General features: G+C 37.3%; 3 protein-coding genes across 4 annotated transcripts; 2 read left to right on the forward strand and 1 right to left on the reverse strand.

Moving 5' to 3' along the window:
* Positions 1-73: 73 nt before the first annotated feature.
* LOC106136283 (uncharacterized) lies at positions 74-5,536 on the forward strand. The gene is made up of 4 exons (XM_013336780.2): positions 74-636; positions 2,361-3,232; positions 3,635-3,770; positions 4,305-5,536. Exons 1-4 carry the CDS (start codon positions 162-164, stop codon positions 4,589-4,591), a joined length of 1,770 nt encoding a protein of 589 aa, XP_013192234.1. The 5' UTR covers positions 74-161; the 3' UTR covers positions 4,592-5,536.
* On the reverse strand, positions 5,201-26,864 carry LOC106137560 (SCY1-like protein 2). The gene is made up of 6 exons (XM_060945575.1): positions 26,639-26,864; positions 25,724-26,559; positions 24,628-25,300; positions 20,211-20,430; positions 19,633-19,821; positions 5,201-18,903 (listed from the first exon to the last, which is right to left on the reverse strand). Exons 1-6 carry the CDS (start codon positions 26,763-26,765, stop codon positions 18,132-18,134), a joined length of 2,817 nt encoding a protein of 938 aa, XP_060801558.1. The 5' UTR covers positions 26,766-26,864; the 3' UTR covers positions 5,201-18,131.
* LOC106136262 (uncharacterized) lies at positions 6,553-9,945 on the forward strand. 2 transcript variants are annotated; one of them, XM_060945577.1, is made up of 2 exons: positions 6,553-6,842; positions 7,899-9,945. In XM_060945577.1, coding segments are annotated over exons 1-2 (2,049 nt in total). In that variant the 5' UTR covers positions 6,553-6,840. The 2 variants fall into 2 exon arrangements, with proteins under 2 accessions (XP_060801560.1, XP_060801559.1); XM_060945576.1 differs by lacking the exon at positions 6,553-6,842 and adding an exon at positions 6,898-7,032.
* Positions 26,865-26,931: the final 67 nt, after the last annotated feature.

Below are 26,931 nucleotides of genomic sequence, written 5' to 3' on the forward strand. Positions count from 1 at the left end.
CAGCCTATGAGATTCCGGAATGCTATTGGCGGTGATTTTGAAAATGTGGAACAAATGATTACAAAAAAGATAATGATAAGATAACACACCCATTGTGGATTGATAACTCATCGTCCATTACACGTTTTAGTCATGAAAATATTGTGAATCATATAAAAATCATGGCAGACGGGAGAATTCCAGGTGTATCTCGCTCTGAGAGACAGGATAATCGTGTCGAAGATTTGCACTTGGATAGAGTGGTCTCTTCGCACCCAGAAATTGGACCGACACCCCCGGATGGTGGTTACGGATGGTTGATAGTATTTTCCGCAGTAGTTTATCACATAACAGTGCCGGCATTGGTGACATTGTATGGACTGATTATTCTTAAAGCAATCCGTCAGGACGGTCACGAAGAAGACGAAAAAATCAAATTATGGGATGTGGATATAGCCCTTGTGCCTGTTATAGCTTTAGTGGTCAAGTTGCTTTTGGAGTCATGGAGCCGTGCCGTGGTGAAAATCTTCAACATGCCAAGGTTTATGGCTTTAGCGGGACTGTGTCTCACCGTAGCAGGAGTGCTATTATCTAGTTATTCGACAGACGCAGACAGCAACGATCAAATCGTGAATATATTTGCAGGACTTTTCGCAGGTTAGTCGTTTAATTTTAACATAAAAATAATCCTTAACTTTGAAGTTTTGTACTTTTTAAGAAAAACAAATATTGTTTATGTAGTTTGTTTGAAAATAGAACAAGTTTTTTTGTAATAGTAGATATAAGTTAAAACTGCTTTGTATTTTTCTGATTATCTGAAACTGAAATTTAATTTGAGGTAATAACGTAATAAACATTGCTGAAAAAATTAGTGTAATAAACTATATTTTTATGGCGCTAATTACAGTGTCTCGACCACAACTAAACTGTTATTACAATAAAACAATAAGATCATGTTATTTACGAAGTAGGTAAGTACTTTACGTTTTTATTTGTATCTCGAGCAAGGTCGAATAGGTTCAACGTCACCAGTCAGCGTCTGACAGTCAATACTGTCTAACGACGGTCTGAAGAAAAGGTGTGGGCTAAATTTATATTGAACTAGTTAAATAACTTTTACACGCAGTTCCGCATGCATTACACTAAAATACCCGGTTTTCATGTTCCCGTGGGAATTTTGAGAAGAAAATCGGCCTGTTTTTTTATCTCGGTTAATAAGTTAAACACATTTAACAAGTTACTTATATTAAATTCACACCAAATTTTATAGAAATCGGTCCAACGGATTAATCGTTAAAGCCGATGGAATTTAGATTCTGTGATAGTGACAACTGACAGTTCGCTATCATCACCAAAAAAAAATCTAAATCTTTAACATCTGCGCAAGAAGAGAGCAACTGGCACAAATGTTATGTTTCGCTACTAAACCAGCCCCCATAGCATGTCACGCGCCGCGACGCCGTTTTTATCGCGCGGACACTATCTCTGTTTCGCTTTTTTATTATGACGTAAAACGGTACAGCTATAGTTTATCGCTCGCTTAAAACTGCGCGTATCATGTTACGGGGGCTGCATGGAAGTTTAAAAAAAGTTGACTCAGTATATTTCCATCTCTCCCAATCACCACTGGGCGATAAAAGTACGTCAATAGCTTTCTGAAAACAATCCAATCGGTGATTGCTTACTAGGTACCTAAATGAAAAGGCTACTTATTATAATGTACTAGGTATCACTTCAATTGGTACTAACCAATCGGACTTAGTATTTTAGCTCACAAAAGATTAGATATAATATTTTTGTTTATGAAACTTATCTATACCTACCATAGTTACCTACCTTCCCAGTTAGCAGAAATCAGTTTTATTTTTATGTAGAAATTATGAATCATAAGTATAGATTTCAGAACTATCCGTTTTCCTGTACACATACCATCTAACATTTAGTTATTTATTTACGCTAATAATACAACGGTAGTAGTAGGTACACCTCTTAAAGTATTTGGCAGAGAATTAATATAGAACAAAATATAATCTTGACAGTACATACATTAGTCCCGCCTCTTTCTCGGAGGGAGAAGCAAAGACTACATCTACCATCTTGCCACGATTTCTGCGTCGGTACTTCGCTACATTGCGTTACATATTACCTACAAACATAACTCTTTCTTTCTTCCCTCCAAAAGTGCGAACCAGACTTACTGCTTTTGTAGGTTAGATAGGGTTCATGGAAAAGTTGAAGTTAGGAACCTGACTGACGTATACCACCTATATAACTAGGTATAATATCCCATGTGAATTGATCTTAAGAGTTTACTGAAAATATTTCCGTAATAACCACGCGATATTTTACCTACTACCAATTTTTTAACTTTTTATTTCCAGGCATGGGCTGCGCACTAACGGGCCAGCAGACAGAAGTTATCATTACGATTTACTTCAGAGAAAACCTGATTATGGCCCAGAGGCTAGTCAGGATAGCGCCCTCTATCGGAAACTGCATAGTCCCGATCATAATTGGCTACATGCTCACCAAATACCCTGGGGACGTCGTCGTCATGATCTACGGAGCCCTGCTAATGCAAAACTGCTTCTTCCTAGCAGCTTATACCAGACCTGTTTACATAGAAAAAGTTATCAGAACCACCTATAGGAGAATAATTGATGCCGTTGAAGATGACGATGAGATAATATTTTCAAATCAAGGTCACAGCGAACCTCCTACGATCACGCAAGCCACTGAAGGTCCAAGCACTCAAGACGATCCAACGGATGTTGTCGTTTTCAATTCAAGAAAGAACGCTAAAGAAATCTTAGATCCTGTTGTTCAACAACGCGAAAGAGCAATTTCGAACGAGCGAAGATTCTCCTCTGATTTCAGTGAAATGTACAACGACAACAATAGATTTTCTTCTGACTTTGGAACTTTGGATATAACTAGTTACAGTAGAATAGGGGCTTATCAAGAATTGGAGAGTATAGACAGAGATGCGCAGAATCCCCAGCCGTTGTATAGGGAGACTACGGTGAATGCCCCCGATGAGAATTTGGTGTTTTCTGCGGATATGACGGCAGGTACTGCAAGGCGGACGGCTATGTTGAAGAAGCACTTTATAACAGTGGCCAACATGCTGATAGATGTAAATTTCTATTTGTACACGATGTTGCACCTCTGCACGACGTTTTCGACGCTCATTATCGGGTTGCTGTTCCCGATATTCTTCTGGGAGAAAAATACTGCGCTGAATATTTGGGGAGTACGTACACTTATAAGTAACTACAATAACTTTTAGCTAGAACTAGTAACGGAACTTATCTAGACCTACTTACAATAGTTACCTACCTTCCCAGTTAGCAGAAATCAGTTTTCTTTTTACGTAATAGAAATTATGAAACGAACGAAACGAAATTATAAAAGAACGTCTTTTGTTTCAACTTTCGACGCATTCATCTGGGTGTCGATCACATAATAATCAGAGTCCACACACAAGCATGTCACCGCAAAACAGGTGTATTAATTAAATTACACTAAGAAATTGACCAAATATTGACCCTTGAGGAACCCCAATATAGCAGCTTTATCCTGAACCTTGTCAGGTTTAAAACTTTGTCAGTTCTGGTCTTTTTTAATGTTCGTCTAATTAGTCATTCTCTTTTAGGTGTCCCAGATGGTAACAGTGGCCCACGGATTAGCTCTCTGCTTCATTCTTCTCTGCGTGATGCTGCCCAAGACCTTCAACCAGAAGGCTAGATTGTGCAGCATATGCTGTGTGATTGGAGCTGTCTCCTTTTATGGTAAGTAAAAATACATACTTGCAAATTTCCCAATGATTCAAAGCGGCTATGTGGTTCCCGACATTTAAGAATAGGACCACTCCATCTCTTTCCCATGAATGTCGTAAAAGAAGGCTAAAGGAATAGGTAATATTCATCTAGTTTAAGCTTCCATGCTGGTATGGTAGCTAAGAAAAACATAGTGTATGCCAGTTGCTTCTCTTCCCAGGCAGATTGCAAAAAATAAGGGAAAGGCTAATAAACTTTGGATTGAAATGAAATGAAATGAAAAAAAGATTTATTTTTCCACAACATACCAATATACAAAATTAAATTTATATTGGGTGGTGGACTGGATTCTTCTTTAAGGCGATGTGCTAGCAACGTGTCACTTTTTAAATCTCAATTCTATCTATAAACCAAGTAGCTTAACGTGGTCTTAAACGCTGAAGGGGTACTTCGTAAAGGGTTGAAAGAGCCTATAGCTTTAAAACGTTATGTGTAAAGACATGATTATATGTAAACTATATCAAATAATAAACCTATCACTTCCAGGTATAACTCTATCCAGAAGCATGAGCTTCCTGATCTACTGGTGCGTAGTAGCCGCTTCCTCCACCGCCGTATCTTCGATCCTCCAACAGCCTCTTTACAACAGTACACTCAACGAATTCTCATCTACGGCCACCATCACCTTCGCTAACACGGCCGCTGCCACCTTCATCATGATATGGGCGCTGGTAAGGAATTACGAGCTGAAGACTTGCTTCGTTACAGCGAGTATACTTCAAATGGTGACGGCTACGGTGTTCTTCATAGCGTCCTTTAGGAGGCAACGGTAGTTTTTAATTGTACCAATTCACATCAGTTTTTGATGTTTCTGGTTTTGATTTAAATCACACACTAGCGCCATCTATTTATTGCGTAAGACAAGTTTTGACAGTTTTAAACGTCTACCCACTTACTAGTGTTTTTAAAGATGTTTAGTCTGCTGATTACATAGTCGACCTCCCTCTCCCAAATTGACTGATGTAAGTCAGTCAATTAAAGATAATCGGTTTACATCTTACAGCATTTTATACTTTGTGATGTTTTTGCAATGCACAAATAATACTGGTTTTGTATTATTCCTTCATTGGATCTAATTTACCAGTAATTATTTAAGAATTGAATAAATTAAGGCATATTTAAGATATTTAAGTCATTTTTATTTAAGAGATCACTTGTGTACAATCCGAGTTTATAAATAAAATTATAAATAAGTTTCTAGTTACTCTGTGTGTAGGCTTAGTACAGTGAAAGGCACAGAAAACTGACCATTCTGTTGTCGCGACAGAGGGTCAGGTTTATTTGCTAGTCACTGTAGCTTGCGACCGCCATGGCAGCTACAATTGTTAGAAGCAATTTAAGTTCAAGTAATTTAATCGAAAATTGACTTTTTTGTAAAAACAAATAGGTACTTTTTCTTCTATTCTTATAGGTTAAATAGTAAATATATATCGAAAAAATAATTCGATTTTTGGGTATCTATACTTAGTTGCCAGTAGCGATCAGAGTTACCAGAAGTTAAGTTGTACATACATTAATATAGTTGGATACATTCGATTCTGCTGTAGGCCAAAATAATAAAAAAAAAATAGACAAATGCAATGACTACAAAAATAAAACTTTTTAATAAAAATATTTCTTCTACAACAGAGTCGAATCGCTTAGAGCAAAATAAGATATAATATTAAAATCTATAAGATTATACGTAATAGTCGATAATAAATATTTTTCTAATATAACCTGTATTTTTTTTAAATAAAATGCCGTTTGCCCTCATTAATTGCACCATAATAAAGGAATGTATGAAATGATATAACAATATGAATAGAGTCGGTCGGTATACAAATCTTAATAAATTAAATCTTATCGACGAACAACATGCTAATAGATGTAAATTTCTATTTGTACACGTAGTTGCACCTCAGCACGACATTTTCGACGCTCGTAATCGGGTTGCTGTTCCCGATATTCTTCTGGGAGAATAATACTGCACTGAATATAGACGACATAAATTTTATCCGATTATGATTATCCGTTGATTGACTTTGAAATTTTTTCTAAACTTTGATATTTTCTACGAAGCATGTTGGCAGTTTTTTTTAATAAGCAGACAGTTATTCTTGACCGTATTTAAAATTTGATGTTAAAGGAAAAATATTAAATAATAATTTTTTTTATGTTATTATTTAGGTATATCAGAGAAATAAATTGAGAAAAAATAGACATCCATGACATGTCTGTCATAACATGTCAAATACATTTTCCTAAAATTATTTTCCTTTATTGTTCTGAATTTACAGTTAGAAGACGAAATTATAGTGAATTGAGCACAGCCAAGAATATATAAAATTTTCAATTAATTATCACCCAGGAAGCCAAGTACTGCTGTTTAAAGAAATTACCGAAATCCTTACCGGCCATATTGATTATCACTATCGTCAGCTGCTATTTACCGTTGGAAGTACAAAGATTTATTAATAAGTTACATATTTTGGTGCTCACATAAATGTAGTTTCAAGGAAAAATTACCTAGATCATGTATGCGCGCCAGCAAGTTCAATGTCATCCAAGGATTATTCGATTTTTTTATTTTTTGTGACATAGGGTAGGTAGTTCACCTATGAACCAGGCAGTCACAATGAACCATCTAAATTGCTACTAAACGCGACGTCGCCAAACCGTGCGCATACCGACGGAAGATATGTATCTTCCGTCGGTATGCGCACGGTTTGGCACGTACCAAGTAGGGCTTGAGCTCCGGAATTCCGGTTTTAACAAAATTCCGGAATTCCGACATATTTCAGTATCGTTTGTAAATACCGGAATTGGATGAGCAAAACCGGTATTTCGATATTGAAAAAAAATAAAATAAAAACGCAGCTTGAGTCGCGGCACGTCCGCGTAGCGCGGCACGTCCGGCGCCGGCCGATCAACTGTCGCTTCGGTTTGGCCGATCCGCCCGCATCGCCGCCATTTGAATACGGATCGTTACAAGAATCACACGCGAACGAGAACGATCGAACGTGTAATAAATACATTTAAAATGTAAGTTTCAAGTTCTTATTTTACAGAATTAACTACATTCAATACTTGTTCACTTTTAAGTAAAATATTGATTTTATTTCATTGGTCGACAACGGTTCACTTCGTATGTATGTAATATATATACGGGACGCAGAGACAACCTAATGTTTGGCAAAAACAAAGTCGTAAGAAAAGAAGTGACTAAGAAACCGTAAGTCTACGTGTGTGGTTACTGGTGGTGTTTATAGCATCCAGGGTTTTTGCTTGATTTTGCTTGCGCATGCAATGTAAAATGTTTTATTTATATGCTTATTGGTGAAATGTGAATGTGACGGAAACGGGCATTATTTGTTTGCAACTTTTGAAACTTGCTATTCCGTACTACTCAATGTATGGCCATTGGCCATTGCTTAGTTTGTTGCGAATTACTACTAAATAACAAAAAAAATTGGGTTTTGAAACGTATATCAGAATAGTCATGCAAAAAATAACACAATTATCAGGTTTATTTTCTGGTCATTAATAGATCTCAGTTTGATTATTGTATTGCACGTATATAACGTACGCCCGCACCCGCACCTAAATATTATCGTGTTGCTAGGCATGCCGCCTTCGCAGCACGCGCGAACATGACAGCGTTGCTAAGCAACCGAGCCGTAGGTACCTCGAGCCACGCGCGCTGCTGTTCAGTCGCTCGCGCGGCACGTAGACCTAATCCGCGTTCAACACATTCGGCGAACTTTTTGCCGAATTAACGTACTTACATTACTTACGTTTTAAAATGAGCCGTGTTTTTACTACATACAAAGTAGGCAATGTATATCGATTCATGGCGATGCCGGACGAACGCGTAGAGCGGGCATAAGTTATATTATTTAGTCGCCATTGAGTTTTCATTTGAGAATTCGAATAGGGTGGTTTTTATACTACTAATATTCTAAATCGGCGTATAATTTTACAGAATATAGTCGCATGATATGTAAAGAATGGCACAATTTGTTTATAACAAAGCTTTTCTTTCTCTATCGATACGAAATCTTATAAGTATGTATTAGTCAGAAATTTATTTACTTTCAGGTCACTATCAAAACCCGCACAATATTTGGAATTTAATAAAAGGAAAGCGGACACATCAGTTTGGAACCATTTTCTTAGGGCGGAAGATGGGCAATCCGGTAAATGCAAATTATGCTTTAAAATTTTAAAATGCCACGGTGGTGCGACAACAGGTTTGCATGTACATTTGAAATCTACCCACGCTATTGATCTGAAAGAGAAAAAAAACCTTTTGCTGTCTCAATCAGAAACTCAATGTAGTACTTCCGTTACTCCTAGCACCAGCAACAGCATGCCCAGAGCAGCAAAAAAGCTTAAAATGATCACTGCCTTTTTTGACACATCTCTAGAGCTGGCTGTAAAAGTGTCAAGGATGGCCGCTCTTGATGGCATTCCTTTCAGTAAATTTTGCACATCTGAAGACCTTCGAGATCTTTTCCACAAATGTGGATATAATTTGCCGGCGTCTGGTAGCGCTATAAGAGACATTGTACTTAATCAGCACAAATTCTTAAAAAAACAACTCCGACAGCAAATTTCACAAGATAAAACAAGACGATATTCTGTATCGCTTGATGAGTATACATCAATCCGCAATAGACGTTACATGAATGTTAATTTACACTCCGATAAATTTAAGGATAACTTCAAAAATCTCGGCCTTGTGAGAATTGTAGGCAGTATGCCTGCAATAACAGCATACCATTACTTGAAACAACATCTTAAAGAATTTGCTGTTGATTTGGACAAAGACGTTGTTTGCTTAACATCTGATGGGGCTGCAGTTATGGTTAAAATGGGGCGATATTACAAGGGCTACCATCAAATTTGTCTGGCTCATGGCTTACAGTTAGGAGTGATTGATGTCTTATATAAAAAAGAAAACAGTGAATATAATGAAAGAGGTGATACTGAAACGAGACAGGAGGATTTTGTGGCCATGGATATAACTGATATTGTTGATATATCTGCTTCTGAATATGTAGAAAATGAAGATCAGATATTAGAAGATAATGACGATGAAGATGACGAAGAAATTGGAGGTTTTGAGATTGAAGGGGCCTCTGTACAGCAAGAAATGGAAAAAAGACAATTAAACTTTGAAAATGTTATTGAAAAGATTAGAAAGCTGGTCAGGTCAGTACGAAAATCAAGCTTAAAAAATGAAGCCATACAAAAATACGTAGTAGCAGAATATGGAAAAGAACTGAACCTCATTCTTGATTGTAAAACTAGATGGTCAAGTTTAAGCGATATGATTGAAAGGTTTTTAAAGCTCAGGTCTGCTATCACCAAAGGATTTCTAGACTTAGACATAGTAGTGCCTGTCAATGAAGAAGCAGTAGCAGTACTTAAAGCTTTACACGAAAGTCTTCATGTCGTTAAGATAACTGTAGAGTCGCTTTGTCAGAGAGACGCTGATTTGATGACGGCCGATACAGCTCTTAAATTCATGTTAAAGTCTTTAGATAGTAACCAAAACGGTAACATTAGCAAAAATCTGGCACAAAGCCTTAGGAACCGCATTAAGGAAAGACGTCTCCCTATAGCATCTGTTTTGGTGTATCTTTACGATTCAGAAGATTATCACGAAGACAACTTTGACCGTGAGACATTTTCTAAACCGACAAGCAACGAAATGTTAGAAGAAATTGTGAAAATAATTAAAAGGTTGGACGATTCACTAAGCCCGGAAGAAGAAAACTGTGAGAAGTCTGCTGAAGAAAACGTGAATGAAGAAGCACAAGGAATGAGTATGAAACAAAAATTACAAGAAACTATTCAGAGACGAAGAGTTACTATGAAAAGTAAAAAGAAAACAACAAATATTGATCTGGAAAGTTTGCTAAGAGTTGAAATGGCGGTATTTGAAAACGGCGGCGGAAGAGGTCAATATCTGACTAAATGTTTCGAATATTTAAAAACAATTCCACCTACCAGTGTGGAGGCTGAACGCGCGTTTTCAGCAGTTTCAAACGTTTGTAGCCGTGTGAGAAGTTCGTTGAAAGACAACAGTTTAGATGCACTAACTTTTTTAAAATTTCATTACCAACAGAAGTCTATCTGAGCTGTGGGTAATTTTTATTTAATTAGTAATTTTATTAAAGTAAATAGCTCTTTTAATGGTTTTTTATTTCTACTTATAACAATAGCCCTTAGTTTCATTATAATATAGTTGTATGCCATTTTAGAAGGAAGCTTCAAATTCCGGAATTCCGGAATTCCGGAACTGGATTGCTTAATATCAGAACTCAATTCCGGAATTGAAAAATGATCCGATATTCAAGCCCTAGTACCAAGTATGTACTTGGTGTCCCTTTCTACAAACTAGTTTGAGCAGCGATCCCGTGAGAGGAGGACATACTGCAAGTGTTATTGTGAAAATATCCCTAAAGAGTAAGTATTTTGTTTTGATTTCTTCGATTTTTAACCGGATTAGTGTTCCTTGTTGCGTTTTCTTCTTTACTGCATGTAATTACGTGTCTATTTGGCTTTAAAATGTATCGTTATGTGTCTATTTATCATAAGACATGCGGTGTGTCTCTCAATGAACCATTTGGAAGTGGTCCACATTGAACCTAGTTAATTGTGTACCACTATCTGGTTTATTGTGTATTGACTTTGACTTTGACGTAAATATTCTGTTTTAAGGCAATTTCCTTTTTTTTTTGTTGTCAGCCAAATAAATTAAATCTGAAATATTCACCAACAATAGATATTCTTTCAGGATGCCACGTGTGAAAGTACTCGTCAAGAAAAAGAGCAAGCAAACAGCTGAAACAATGTTAAAAGCATTAAAATTACATCGGGCAGGAGTGAGTATTCGACAAGTAGCGAAAGAATTAGAAATCGCGTACCCAACTTTAAGAAGATACGTTACACGTAACCTGCAAGTCCCAATTTGTAAGCTCATGGATGAAAGGCTAACACCAAATTACGAGAACCGCTCCATATTTACAAAGACGCAAGAAGTGGAATTAAAACATTACATTTTGGAATGTGCTTCAAAGTTGTACGGCTTGACTGTTAAAGATTGTCGAAAGGTAGCCTATCAAATGGCCAAGATTAATGGTATAGCAGTCCCAGATTGTTGGGGAAAGGACCAAATGGCATGGAAGGAATGATTTCGATGCTTTAAAAGACGACGCTCCGACTTGTCTGTAAAAAAGTCTGAGGCATGTAGCCTCGCACGTGCTACTGCATTTAACCGAGAAACGGTAAAAAGTTTTTTTTACCAATTTGAAGACTGCAATGGAACGACATCCTTCTTTTGGAAATGGTTGTCGCATCTACAATCTAGATGCGACTGCTACTACCACTGTTCAAAGGCCGCCAAACAATCTATCAAAAGTCACTAGTGGGGAGAAAGGCACATTAGTTACGACATGTGCAATAGTCTGTGCCTCGGGTCAAAACTTACCTCCCGCTATGGTTTTCCCCCGTAAAAACCTGAAAGATATCATGCTGAACGGTGTCCCACCTGGCACACTAGGACTCACTTATAAGACGGGCTGGATGACATCGCAATTATTTGTAGAAGTAATGAAACATTTCATTAAGCATACGAATGCAACTCCTGAAAATCCAGCTCTGCTGATTTTTGACAACCATGAGTCCCATCTGTCAATTGAAGCTTTAAACCTAGCCAAAGCGTCTGGAGTAACGGTCCTCACGTTGCACCCACACACTACATCAAAATTACAACCTCTTGACGTAGGACTTAATGGACCATTCAAAGTTTTTTATAATAATGCAATTGATTCATGGATGCTAAGACATCCTGGCTCCTCAATGACGATTTATAACGTGGCTGAATGTGTTGGCGGCGCGTATGCTAGGGCTATGACACCTATTAACATAACTGCGGCTTTTAGGAAACGCGGTATTTTTCCCTACAACCCGGATATTTTCACGGACAGACTTTTCAGTCAGATGTCACAGACAGACCGCAACCGCATGAAGCGGATGAACAACAACAAAATGCAGAAACACCAGCACACGATTCTGACGCTACTGATTGTGAAGAAATCCAAACATTATCTAGTCCTACTATTATGGATTCCGTTCCTTTAGATACGACCCCATTTCCAGACGGACTTATAAATGCTCCTGTAGAAAAATGCCCTGAGCAGAATATTTCAACACCAGCACTCCCCAAACTTGTAGTAGAATCTAAACATACTATTCTTTCATCATCTTCGGCAATTCAAAGAAAATCTGAAGAAGACGGGAGCGCTTCAAGACCAATTAATACAGTTGTCTCGGCAACCAGTACGAGTTCGTACCGTTTGATGTCGAGACACTTGGTCCTTGGGGCAAGGGCGCGCGGGAGCTTCAGAAGGCGCTCAGCAAACGTCTGAGGGAGGCAACAGGTGACCCTCGCGCGGGCAGCTTTCTTGCGCAGCGTTTTGCTATTGCAATACAGCCCGGGAATGCTGCCTGCGTGATGGGAACCCTTCCTAGGGGTCAAAATTTGAATAATTATGTTTTTAGTTTGTAATTTAGAATAGTTTTTTTTTATTATAAAATAATTAATATTAGTTTATATTATTTAATTAGGTATATTTGATTAATTGTATAAGATAATATATAAATTTTGACTCCATTTAGAAATATACTTCAGATTGCCTTATAAAAAACCAGTGCCAGTACATATCAACAATTATGACTTTGTGAATAAATTGACACAGAGAAATAAAATCATATCTTAGAAAAACGACACATAGTTCGAGACAGTTTTTTTTATTTTATTTGCAGTAAGCATTCTACCTTCGGTTGTCACTTACTCAACATCGTAAATTGATGCTCTGTCATAAAAATTCAAATAGTCGTAAAAAAGTGAACAATTATAATTGTTTTAGAGCAGTGTTTGGAAATTAAGTTGTAAATTGTGCATAGAACTACTAATTGCCGTGAATTAGTGACGATACGTGTATAAACTGCTGTGAGAAAGATATTGCTTGACATTTAAAGCAATATTTTATAATTACCATAGACAATCGGTGTTGCCATCAAGAGAATAATCTACCAATAGTATTAAATATTATAACAATGGCGCATTGTTTCAAATGTAATTTAAAAATTGATGATAAATCTCCTAAAATTACTTGTAAAGGCTGCGTGATTTCCCTTCAGACTCAGAAATTGTGATATCTTTGTGATGACTGCAAAGAAGGCCTCAGACAGATACCAGACCTACGCAGACGCAGGTTGCAATTCTTCAGCAGCAAGTGCTAGATTTGCAGGCGAATCAATCTAACATAGTCAATCTAGACTCTGTAATTAACGAAATGGAGGAAAGAAAGAGCCGCAGCCGCAATCTTATCATTTTTGGAATCACTGAATCTAAGGCCAATCTGCCTGAAGAAAGAAAAGTTAGTTAGTTTTAGTTTGTAATTTAGAATAGTTTTTTTTTTATTATAAAATAATTAATATTATTTAATTAGGTATATTTGATTAATTGTATAAGATAATATATAAATTTTGACTCCATTTAGAAGTATACTTCAGATTGCCTTATGAAAAACCAGTGCCAGTACATATCAACAACTATGACTTTGTGAATAAATTGACACAGAGAAATAAAATCATATCTTAGAAAAACGACACATAGTTCGAGACAGTTTTTTTATTTTATTTGCAGTAAGCATTCTACCTTCGGTTGTCACTTACTCAACATCGTAAATTGATGCTCTGTCATAAAAATTCAAATAGTCGTAAAAAGTGAACTATTACAATTGTTTTAGAGCAGTGTTTGGAGATTAAGTTGTAAATTGTGCATAGAACTACTAATTGCCGTGAATTAGTGACGATACGTGTATAAACTGCTGTGAGAAAGATATTGCTTGACATTTAAAGCAATATTTTATAATTACCATAGACAATCGGTGTTGCCATCAAGAGAATAATCTACCAATAGTATTAAATATTATAACAATAGCGCATTGTTTCAAATGTAATTTAAAAATTGATGATAAATCTCCTAAAATTACTTGTAAAGGCTGCAAGCGTCTTATATGTAATAAATGTAGTGGTTTATCTGCAACCGAGATGCGTGTGATTTCCCTTCAGACTCAGAAATTGTCATATCTTTGTGATGACTGCGAAGAAGGCCTCAGACAGATACCAGACCTACGCAGACGCAGGTTGCAATTCTTCAGCAGCAAGTGCTAGATTTGCAGGCGAATCAATCTAACATAGTCAATCTAGACTCTGTAATTAACGAAATGGAGGAAAGAAAGAGCCGCAGCCGCAATCTTATCATTTTTGGAATCCCTGAATCTAAGGCTGCCTGAAGAAAGAAAATCTTATGATAAGGATCAGGTCTCTACTGCGCTGGCATCAATACCAACCGCGAGCTCAGAGATAATTACTATCTTCCGTTTGGGTAAACCGACCGCTGCTGCTGAAAAACCGCGCCCTATGAAAGTAGTACTTTCCAATAAGCAAAGTGCTATTGGTGTATTAAAAAATAAAGCCAAGCTACCAAGTTCTATCAAAGTAAAGGCTGACTTGACACCATATCAACGGGACCAACTCAAAAAACTAAGAGAAGAGCTAGCAGTCAGAATAGAAAAAGGCGAACAAAATTTAACTATTAAATACATAAATAATGTACCCAAAATTGTATCTACTACAAAAATCTAGTACACCGAAATGTCACCGAGCTCTCCATACTATACACGAACCTGGCTTCCTTAACGGCAAAATTCGATCTCTTTCCAATTGAAGTAAACAAATACAAACCTTCATTTATATTTATAACAGAAACACATCTAAAACTTAAGGTTGCTGACAGTCTTGTAAACATCGATGTGTATACACTTTGTCGCCTGGACAGAGACGGCAGAGATGGTAGAGGATGTGAACGAATTCAACAATATTCCGATCAGGGTGAAAGAAAATACCAGTTATTATCACAGAGAAGTAGAAGCACTGTGGCCAGATGTACAATACGGACAACTTCAGCTGCTTATGGCCTGTGTTTATCGCCCTTCTTCAAATATATTTAAAAATACAGATGAAATCCTATTGAATATGATAGAAAAAGCTGCATATGAAGAAAATGTCATTATAATAGGAGATTTTAACTTGCCTAAGTTGGAATGGCCCCTAATAATTACCAATAAACTGGATAAATTACACGAAAGCTTTGTCACTATGTACTCCAATAGTAATCTCTCCCAACTTATCACTCAAGTCACCCGTAAACGCAACAATCAAGAATCTCTGTTGGACCTCATACTATGCAATGATGAAAACCTAGTAACTAATATCCAGTAGCTCCCACCCATTGGTAAAAGCGACCACCTCGTGCTACTATCCAAAATACAAGTTATTAATAACAGCAATAAAGTCGCATCTAAGAGTATTTTATTGGATTATCGGAATGCTGATTTTAACAAAATCAATACGCATTTACAAATTAATATGAGAATCAACGAAAACAACATTATTGAAATGTGGCAAAATTTAACGGCGCCAAGGCATTTTATGGTTACATTAGAAAACAGCTTAATTCAAAAGTATCAGTACCTAATATCGTAAAAGGGAAATCGCAAGAACTGGTTGAAGAACCCCAAGACATCGCAGGACTTTTTGCAGATCAGTTTGAAAGCAGTAATACTCAAGAACCTGATGGACCAATGCCTCCCATTGTTATGCCTCAAATTGGAAACTCAATTGAACTAGTTGAGTTCACTTCTCAAGCTGTACATGACGCCATACAGTCCTTTGAAGATAGCACATCTGCAGGTCCAGATGGTATTCCCACTGTTCTACTGAAAAGATGCTCATTTAATCTGGCTGAAACATTAGCTGCAATCATGAACAAATCGATGGAAGTTGGTAATGGAAATTGGCAACGCTGATTCCGATTTACAATAAGGGAGATAAACTAGTTCCTGCTTACTTTAGGCCAATAAGCCAGACTAGTATTGTTTGTCGTGCCATGGAGAAAATCATAGCAGAAAGATTAAGACAATTTATATCTCAAGAACACATCATTATAAATGAACAGCACGGGTTTGTGTCAAAAAGGTTAATAACAACTGATTTACTGCAATGTTTATCCCAATGGATAAAAAACCATGATAGTGGTATGCCAACTGATGTTTTATATTTAGACTTCGAAAAGGCCTTTGACCGTGTGCCTATCCAGAGACTTTTACATAAGTTACAACATCTAGGCATTCATGGAAAACTATTCGTATGGATCAAAGATTTTTTGACTGGCAGATATTTTTGTGTCAGAGTGGGCATTATCCTTTCAAGTTCGCGAGCTGTACTCAGTGGTGTCCCACAGGGCTCCGTTCTTGGACCGCTCCTCTTCATCCTATATTTGACGGATCTAAAACAAACTTTGCAGTTACCCCTCTCACTGTTTGCTGATGACACGAAATTCTTTGGCAATCCCAACTTGCAATCTACAGAAATACAAAAAGCGCTTACCGATATTTCTGATTTGACCAAAGATTGGCTTTTGTCACTTAACGCTGACAAATGTACTGTTTTACACATGGGGAAGAAGAATCCTCGTAACTAATACTATCTGGGCAATAAAGAATTAACCTCTGTAGACTCATAAAAAGACCTTGGCATAACAGTAACCAGTGATTTAAAATGGGAGACACATATAGTTAATATTGTCAAGAAGGCAAACTCTATGCTGTATCTTGTTCGCAAATCGTTTATGACTCTCACATCAAAAATATTCTTGAAAATATATAAAACGTATATAAGACCATTGTTGGAGTTTGGGTATGTGATCTGGGACCCATACTTTAAGAAGGATAAAACACTTCTTGAAAATGTACAACGTAGAGCTACAGAGATGGTAAAATCACTGCGAAATATGTCATATGAGTGTAGATTAAAAGAATTAAAATTGACAACACTTGAGACGCGAAGAAGCAGAGGATTAATTGAGACGCATTAATTGAAACTTATAAAATACTCACAGGATACTATGATGTGACAGACCTTCGAGCATTGTTTCAACTTTCTACCAATAAGCGGCTGAGGGGTCACTCGTTAAAGTTATGCCGCACAAAAGCTAAAAAGAATCCACTTCAAATTTTTCTCCCTAATCGTGTTGTTACAGACTGGAACAAGCTCCCTACGAGTGTCATAACTGCTCCTTCAGTCAATTGTTTTAAGAATCGGCTAGACAAACTTTAAAAATCTCCAAGCATCAAAATTCACACGCATCAGCTTAATGAGCTGCTAGTGTGTTTAAAGTATATAATAATAATAATAAGTAAATAGCGTCTGATGCATTGAAATGCATTAAAAAATTCGACCGTCTTTCATTTCTATGTACGGCCATATTGGCTATCAATAAAATATCACAAAAATATTTACAAACTAAATAAATACTATTGAATACATACAATTTTAAAAGGAAACTTCATAGAAGCATCAAAAGAATCAAATTCCTAATTGTTTTTATACAAATAGATTTTTTGATATAATTCCAATCAACAGATAGGAACGGATTTATTAAATGAAATAAATTTTTTATTAATTTTTAAATAACATATTGCGAGCTCTATATTATGGCCAAAAGCATTGGAGAACCGATATAATAAACTTTAAAACTATATACAGTGCTATTATTTAAGGAATAAAAAGTTCCTTATTCACCAAACGGACAAATATTGGTATTTAAATAGAAATTACATAGTAATGGTATGTACATTTTATAATGTGTTATTTAATTAAATAAAATATATCAGAACAGGACAAAGGCACCACATAGTGTTACAATAGTTAGTGCATCGAAAATTTCCAATAAAGTCGGACAAATAGGAATTTCTTTGAAAATTCGATGTATACTTGCAACACTAAGGTGTACGCAAATTTCGATGGCGTCTGTACCGCTGCGGTAGTGTGTTTGTCAGCGACACAGGTCTCGGGTTTGAATCCCGGCCAGGGCAAGATGAGAATCGAACTTTTTCTTATTGCCCTGTATCTTGAATGTTTATCAATATAAGTATTATTATTAAATATAGTATCATTGAGTTGGTATCTCGTAATGCAAGTTTCGAACTTACTTCGAGACTTAATCTCAATCTATGTAATTTGTCCCGTATACATTTATTTTATTTATTTACACTTACGTCACTTACACAGACTTCAGATTTTAAAACCAATAACTGTAAGCAGTCGAATAAATAACTCAATAAGTAATTTTTTACTGCAAACAAAATGCATCATCCTTACTGCGCACTCTAGAAATCCTTTATAATTATTCTAACTCAACAAATCCACCATTTCGCTGCTATTCAACTTTTTGACATTATTATTACTCTGATTGCTACTCTGTGATTGGCTGTTGGGCAGAAGGGATTCAAACGCTGACCAATCCTGTTTCTTCTGTTCTTGATTACTAGCCCATTTGCTGTTGTAATTCGTCGTGTTATTTGTATTCTTTCCCGACCATCCTAATTGCGTTTCGGTTAATGCTAATTGTGTATCAAACCCTGGTGGAGCGCTTTGTTGGTATGTGTAATTTTGTGTTGGTGAAGTGTAATTTTGTGTTGGTGATGTGTAATTTTGTGTTGGTGATGTGTAATTTTGTGTTGGTGAAGTGTAATTTTGTGTTGGTGAAGTGTAATTTTGTGTTGGTGAAGTGTAACTTTGTGTTGGTGAAGTGTAATTTTGTGTTGGTGATGTGTAATTTTGTGTTGGTGAAGTGTAATTTTGTGTTGGTGATGTGTAACTTTGTGTTGGTGAAGTGTAATTTTGTGTTGATGAAGTGTAATTTTGTGTTGGTGATGTGTAATTTTGTGTTGGTGAAGTGTAATTTTGTGTTGGTGACATATAACCTTGTGTTGGTGACGATATGTTGTAATTCGGCCTGTTCGTCGCTGACGCCGGTTTGTTAGTGAGTTGTGTCAGGTTGGACTGTAGGAGGGAACTAGTTAAGTCCACAGGTTTCGGCTGCTGTCTCGGTGGCGCCGCTAAAGCCTTCGGAGGGGGCTGTTGAGAGAATTTTCTGACCGTTTCTTGTTGCTGTGCAAGCCTGCAGAATACAGAAAAAAAATATATTGAATTTTAGTTTATTTGTTTAACTATTAATACTATTTTTTTTTATGTAACTTTAGTAAAAAAGAAACACATTAACTTCCTACAGTTTAATGTGGATAGCTCATTGAGTACTTATGGGGTGGTGGCTAATTAATGATTTTCATAAAATAAACTTGGACTTGGGTGCCGTGTGGTTCCCGGCACAAATAGAAAAAATAATAGTACCACTCCATCTCTTTCCCATGGATGTCGTAAATGGCGACTAAGGGATATCCTTACAAACTTGGGATTCTTCTTTTTGGGGGCTACGGGCTACGATTCGCGTCTGACCTCCGCAACCTTTGCACGAGAACCTAACCCGTATTGAGTCGAACATGGTTACACATCCAATTTCCTGAATGTGCAGGTTTCCCCACGATATTATCCCTCACCGTAGGAGCATAAATATCTATTCACTAATACAAAGTATCGAAAAATTAAATAAAAAGAGTCTGTTGCGACGTCCCTACGCCACAAGTCATAACAGCCAATCACGCGACGATATCAGCCAATAACAGCGAAGAGTCTAAATCGCGCAAGCAAAGATTTCACAGATTGGAACATAAATACGACCAGACACAACACCGTCTGTCGCGCGGTTCCCCAGGCATCACACCAGCCTGGCTGAAGATCTTCCCTTTGGTGGCGTTCCAGCCCGAACTATCACTCCTGCTACAAGTCTTACCTCTGTTTATCCTCCATCGTGAGCGACCCATCTCCAACACTGGCCATAGCGGGATCAGCTTTCTCTTGAGTCTTGCCAAATGTGAATGTGTCTAGCCCTAAGCCGGAGAACATTTTGTCAATGTCCGTTTGTACCGCCGGCGCCGCTACCAGGGTGTCAGAAGTAGATGATAGGGCGTGTTCCATTACTCTGAAAAAAAAATTGTTAATTAATAACACCTAGTCTGGATCTTCGATATTATATAATTCAAGATCTAACTATGTAATTTATCGTGTATATACATATAGATGTGATCATATGTAATCACGTTTATATTTGTTGCGGGGTAAACATAGCTAACAGTCTTGAATGTCTGATAGGCGACGTTCAGCTGTACGGCCAAATGATGGAATTGAGACACAAAAAATGTCAGACTGTTAGCCCGGCGCCTACAAAAATGAGCCAAGTTTATAAACCAATTCCTTAGTCGCCTTTTACGACATCCATGGTATAAAAATGGAATGGTTCTATTCTATTAACCGGGTACCACACGGCATTCAGGCGACTTGCGTACAACACAAAAATCTTGAATAACATACTTGGACTCGTTCTGTATTGAGTTCAGTTGTTCCAACTTTGCTCTGTGCTCGGTTTCCACCTTGGCTATCATCTGTTTGACCAGGGTGATGAGCGCGTTGAACTGGTTGAGGGTAAGTCCGTTCTCCACGCACAGCGGGATGAGGAACGGTAGGACTTTTGTGGCCATCACCTCCTTGGTGATGCCCAGTTTCTTGTGGCCGAGGGCCAGTTTGTATATCCCTGGAATATTGAGGAGTGTTATTAGACTTTAGGTCTTCAGGTCAATTAAGTGAATATCTTATCGGAATACTGGGTTTGATTCTTAAGGTGGATATTTGTATTTTTTAATTATTTATACATTTATACATAAAATCAAGAGAGAATTAGACTTTATGTAAATTCCTGTCTCTGTATCATGGCACGCGCGACGCCGTTATTATCGCGCGAAGCTGAGTGGTTTAAGACACTCATTCCTCTCAACTCTGTCATACAATATAAAAATTAAACAATCTTAAATTTATAAAAAGGATGAGGATCTACTTGTTATTACAAGACAAACTATCGTGGCACTTTGAGTTACAAAGGCAACCATTTTTCTTGCAGAGACACCTTTTTGACCTTGGTCGGAACAGTTTTAACTGGCTCTCTTCGGAAAAACGCGTGTTGTCTAGTAAGAACTTGTTTTAACTGATATTTCGTAGCATTTTTTCAATAGTGTCAAATAACCTATTCATAACAGTTTCTGCAACTTTATTTCTTCTTTTTAAAGAACAATTTCTTGGTCCTGGTTGTGGTTCACTATAGTTTGAATTTCTTTCTTGCATTTTCTGATGTCTCTCAATCCTTTGAATAATTTTTTTTTTGTTTCATTGTGATCTATTCTTGAAATCATCATTCTTCTTTCAGTTCTTTGATCTAATAAAAATGTTCGTTCAATTACAGGTACTTTATCGTTTTTAATGCAGGTGCACTATGTTATTATTTGACATTTACATGATGCTATATCAAAAAGTCGAGACAAAGCAGTATCTTTAAAACTTGCCAGTTTTCGTGTATAATTTTCAGATGTCTTGCTTTGTGGATATTGGATAAGCTTCAAATATTCATCATTATACTTTTTCATAAGCTCGTTAATACGTTTTGGACTCACAATTGGAATAGAAGTTGAAACCCGAATTTTCTCGATGTCGCGGAGTACAATAGCGCAGATTTCAATTAGATACTGCTAACTGTTTTCCTGAGCAGTTTTTTAAGCAGCAACCTCACATGAAGTATATGGTTTATTATCTTTGCTATTGTGGGTAACATATTTATATTAATTTTAGTGTCCGACCGAAGCTTCGGCTTCGGCTTCGGCTTCGGCCACCTTCGGCCAAAAATTCCACCTTCGGCGAAACATTCGGCTTCGGCCCAAAACCCGACCGAAGCCGAAGGTTTCGCCGAAGGTCCGAGCGACCGTCGAGATTGAATGAACTGTTACCAAAGTCATGAGGCGGCGGGGAGTCACTGTCAAAATATCACATTGCTGATTGCATGCATCAAAACAAGTCCGTACTACGTTTATTTATCTCTAAACCAACCATCTCTATGATATATCATACACATACATGCAAACATATAACATAACATCACGCCTCTTTCCCGGAGGGGTAGGCAGAGACTACCTCTTTCCACTTGCCACGATCTCTGCATACTTCCTTCGCTTCATCCACATTCTTAACTCTCTTCATACAAGCTCGGCGGTTTCGGGTACTTTTGACCTGACCCTTTACCAGGACGTCCTTAATTTGATCAAGATACGTTCGTCTAGGTCTTCCCACTCCGACCCTTCCCTCCACACTCCTTGTATATCTGCTTAGTCAACCTGCTTTCATTCATCCTCTCCACATGACCAAACCATCTTAACATACCCTTTTCTATTCCTGTAACTACATCTTCTTTCACATCACAACATTCCCTTATCACGCTGTTCCTTATCCGGTCACTCAATTTCACACCCAACATACTCCTTAACGCTCTCATTTCCACTGCATTTATTCTGCTTTCGTGCTTCTTTTGCCATACCCAACTTTCACTCCCATACATTAATGTCGGGACCAACACGCCCCTATGCACAGCCAGCCGAGCCTTTTTGGATAGTTTTTGACTGCTCATAAAGGCATGCAAAACTCCATTCACCATGTTCCCCGCGTTCACTCTCCTTTCAATATCACTATCACACTTGCCATCTGATGTAAACTTTGAACCTAGATATACAAACTCTTTCACTTGCTCAACTTTTCCTCCTCCAATCAAAATATTACATGCTGTCATTTCTTTCTTCATTTCAAAAACCAGTGTTTTAGTTTTACTTACGTTCACTTTCATTCCTTTCTCTTTTAAAGCTTCATGCATACAGTTTACCATCTCCTGTAACTCCTCCGCTGATGACGCCAGTATAACCTGATCGTCGGCATAGAGCAGACATTTGACGAGTAACTCATTCATCCTTAATCCACTTTCAGACTCTTTCAAATCTGTCAAACAACTTTCCATAAAAATAGGTTGAACAGCCACGGTGACGCAACACATCCTTGCCTAACGCCTTTCTCAATCTTAAACCACTCAGTGTGCGCTCCGTTTATCCTGACACAAGCACACGAGTCGACATATAAGGATTTCAGTGCTCGTATCAAGAGACTGCTCACCCCATGCATAGAAAGTGCTGACCACAATTCATTCCTCTCAACTCTGTCATAGGCCTTTTCCAAATCCACGAATGTGCAATAGATTTTTTGACTCTTGGCCAAAAACTTTTCGGCTATGCACCGCAAAGAAAAGACCTGATCAGTACATCCCATTCCCTTTCGAAATCCCGCTTGAGCATCCCATATTTTGCCATCAGTTTCATTCCTGACTCTATTAATCAATACCTTAGCATACAATTTGCCGACGACGCTAAGCAGGCTTATACCACGATAATTTTTGCAGTACAGTTGTGACCCTTTTCCTTTGTAAAGTCGCACGATAACAGCCTTACATCAATCTTTTGGTACTCGGCCGCTTCTCCAACACAAATTGAAAAGGCAGTACAACTGTCTTGCTACGACGCCTTTTCCTGCTTTTAGCATCTCGACCGACACTCTATCATACCCAACAGCCTTACCCGCTTTCATACTCTTAAGTGCTTCCACAATTTCGAACATTTCAATTTCACTTTCCATCTCATTCTCTTTTTCTTCGCTATAGTAGACATCTTTCTTATTTCCTTCCTTTTTTCAAATAAACTTTCAAAAGAGTCCTTCCATATCTTTAGTACACATTCTTCTCCTTTCACAACGCTACCATCCTGGCATCTGATCCTAGTCAGCTCTCTGGTTATAGTTTTTCCTCGGGCTGAACTTACGGATTTCCAGAATACTTTTAGATTTGACTGAAAGTCTTTTGTCAAATTCCTCTTTATACTCTTCTTTCTTTCTAATCACAGCTTTCTTAACCAAATCTTTCATTTTTTTATATTCCTTACGTGCTTCATTCACATCTTCATCTATAACCTCTTGCATTCTTAAGTTAGCTTTTGCTGCTAACAAATCCAGCCATGCCTTCTTCTTTAATCGCACAAGTTCTTGCACATCTTTATATGATATAACATCAACTTCTATATGAGACAGTCAATATATAAACCTTCAATATTGAGGTTTTGAAATAATTTTAATATTAATTGTAGCTTGTAGACAATATTGAACAAAATTAATTACTGAGTGCTGAGAGAATATAAACCTTCGGCTTCGGCCAAAAATAGACCTTCGGTCGGACACTAATTTCTGCAGGTGCTCCAAATATACTCGTAGGACAGTCCATAGCACTTCGTGTTATGAGATATTTTCGCTCGCTCATTTTATAAGTCACTAATTGCAAGTATTACGACACAATCCCAAAATAATAATACTAGGAAACTAACTTAGTGGAAATGTAATATATTCCAGCTAAAACTTCGTTATAAAGTATCGAAAATCATTAGCACAACGATAACACAAAGGTCTATAGTCGTTAGTATTTTATTTACGCGTAGGTACCATCAAAGCCGTTAATATTGTACCTAATGTATCTACCCACTTAGAAATTTTAGAATTATGTATGTAGAAAACTGATTTTGTATGATGCAATCATCTTTATAAGACCAAACTAAAACCAGAATAAGTTAAAAAAAGCATTTTAAAGTATTTGAAAGCGTTTGAAATATAGGCGGAAAATACCAATTTTTGAGGGCTATAAGGTATATCGAATATTTATTTTAATATTTTTTTTTGTAATAGTATGATAATAACGCAACTTTAAACACCTACCCATGATCTTTATCAAAAAAATTTGAAAATCGACCCACCCTAGTGTCCATGCTACGAAGGCTCATCTTATAACTTTATCACTAACAGATGCAGAAACGTGAAAATTGCTCACCTAAAATACCCATCAACACAGCCGGTTCCCGCGACGGTATCTGCGGCAGAAACGGTATAATCTCGTCCAATACCAACCACTTATCCAAATGCTCCAGCAATTTCCCTATACATAGCAGACAATTCACACGCACAGAAATAAAATTGGTATTCACGCACAGTTTTTTTATACGCGGTAACAACGCATTCTTCATGGCCGGATAATCTATTAAAGACGCAAACGTTGGCAACACAGATAGACATAACTCCTGTATTTGTTGTGCATCGGATTCTAAAGCCCTGTATAACATCGGCAATATGTCGCTCTTCACTTCGTCCCCGGGGGTCAGTTTCAGCAGTAACTCCATCTTTTGCATAAAAATCAGTAAAATTTGAATCGGATCTTGGATCACCATCACGGGTTTTAACACGGGGAGTATGTATTTTATGTATTCCTCCTTTGTCGAGTTCTCAGCGATGAGAAGAACGTTTGGAAGTACGAAAGGAACCATTGGAGGGTTGATGAATTCCTTCGTTAGACACGGAAGGATCCGGTAGATACATATCCGATGCGGCATCTTCTGGATGATTTGAGGGAGTCCCTTGTAGAACTGAGACTTTTGGAGGTTATCCCATTGGAACAATGAGTCCAAGTAATTCAAGGTCTTCACCCCAACATCCTCAAAATATTGTATCTGCAATATAAATATAAACTTAAAATTCATAAATCATAAAATAAAAAAAATGTGACTGGATTAGGTACATTCTATAAATAATATGCTTTTGTAAACCTCACCTAAGGAATGGTTTTTGAAATTCCATTGGATTTAATCTTTTGATAAAACCACAACTTCAATTAAATACACTCAGTTGGAAGCCTATTGGTTTGCTAGAAACATTAGTGAGCAAAACCACTAGGTCGGCTGGAAGAGATTCCAATCAGAGATAAGTCCGCCTTTGTGCCTTTGTACTATATCGTTTCCTGTAGATGTGCTCTTTTAAATAAACCAAAAATAAAGTATTTACATACTTAGTAACCTTTTTTCATTAAATACCATTGGTAAAATTAAAAAAAAAAAACATTGAAAGTGAAAAAAAAAATGTGCCAATATGTGTACCTTTAGAAACTGATGTGGGTCTGGCCTCAACTCCGGAGTAACATTAAGCATTAATTTCACGTACTCCCTCAGCCCGTCAGCCACACAAGACAACCGAGACGCAGGCAAATTCCTCAACTCATTTGCGAATCTCTTGAATTTCATATAATCATTGCCAATGTTCCCTAAAGTTTGAAATCCGGTACTGTGTAACACATATATCATCATTCCGAGAGAGTAAATATCACTGGCAGGGGAATGCGATGCCGACAAGATATATTCAGGAGCCAAGTAGTCTAACAAAGGTTGAGTTAACGGATGCATCGCCTGACAATATTCGTTGAACAGCCAATACGGAGCAGCTCCTGCGGAATTCTGATTTGCAATGCAGAAATCAAACCCGAAAATTTTCCATGCACCTTGCTGATTGACTATAATTGATTCTGGGCATATGTTGTGGTGCATAAGTTTAACATCATTGTGAAGGAATGCCAAACCTTCAGCTATTTGCATCAATCCATACTTTATTTCTAGCTCATAAAGTTTGTAATTCTGTAAGTGGTTGGGAACAGGCTGAGGCATATTTTCAGTATTGCCTAAAATATTAGCAAGACTTGCAAAAACTGGTTCGGTAGCAAACGCTAAACTCTCTCTACTTTCTTCAAGGCTGTGTTGCACGGTAAGAATTTGAGGGTGTCGCAACTTAGTCAGCTGTACAATACCACGCTTTAAAGTGTCCAACATGATATCTCTATCAGCTTTTGTCCATCTTTCAAGCTGTTTCTTCTCAAAAACAAATATTGACGCTTCCTGCTTCGTTGACTTTTTATAGCCCTTATATATCTTCCATAGCAAACCTGAAATGTAATTCGATTGTTGAGAAACTGTGTCGAAATCTAAACATGACTAAGAACAATGAATTTGTTTATAATATACCTGGACCAGCGCTGGCTATGTATTGCGTTGCCTCAAACTCTCTCGTGACCGGATTCCCTGGCAAGACACCCGACAATTGCGATACTGTATTGCTAACCGACGAATAAAACTTATTAAACACTTCCATTGTTTAATTTACACACTGAATTTCTTGTAATTTGTAAAAAATAAAATCATTACAAGTGCCTTGCTTGCCTCACTCAGTGTAAGTACTGACTGACAATAACTTGAGAACACAATTGCCAGATGCTACTGTCAAGTCAATAAAATGTCTAATCGAGTGACGATTATAT

The sequence above is a fragment of the Amyelois transitella genome, chromosome 8 (assembly GCF_032362555.1).
Source record: "Amyelois transitella isolate CPQ chromosome 8, ilAmyTran1.1, whole genome shotgun sequence".
Classification (NCBI taxonomy): Eukaryota; Metazoa; Arthropoda; class Insecta; order Lepidoptera; family Pyralidae; genus Amyelois; species Amyelois transitella.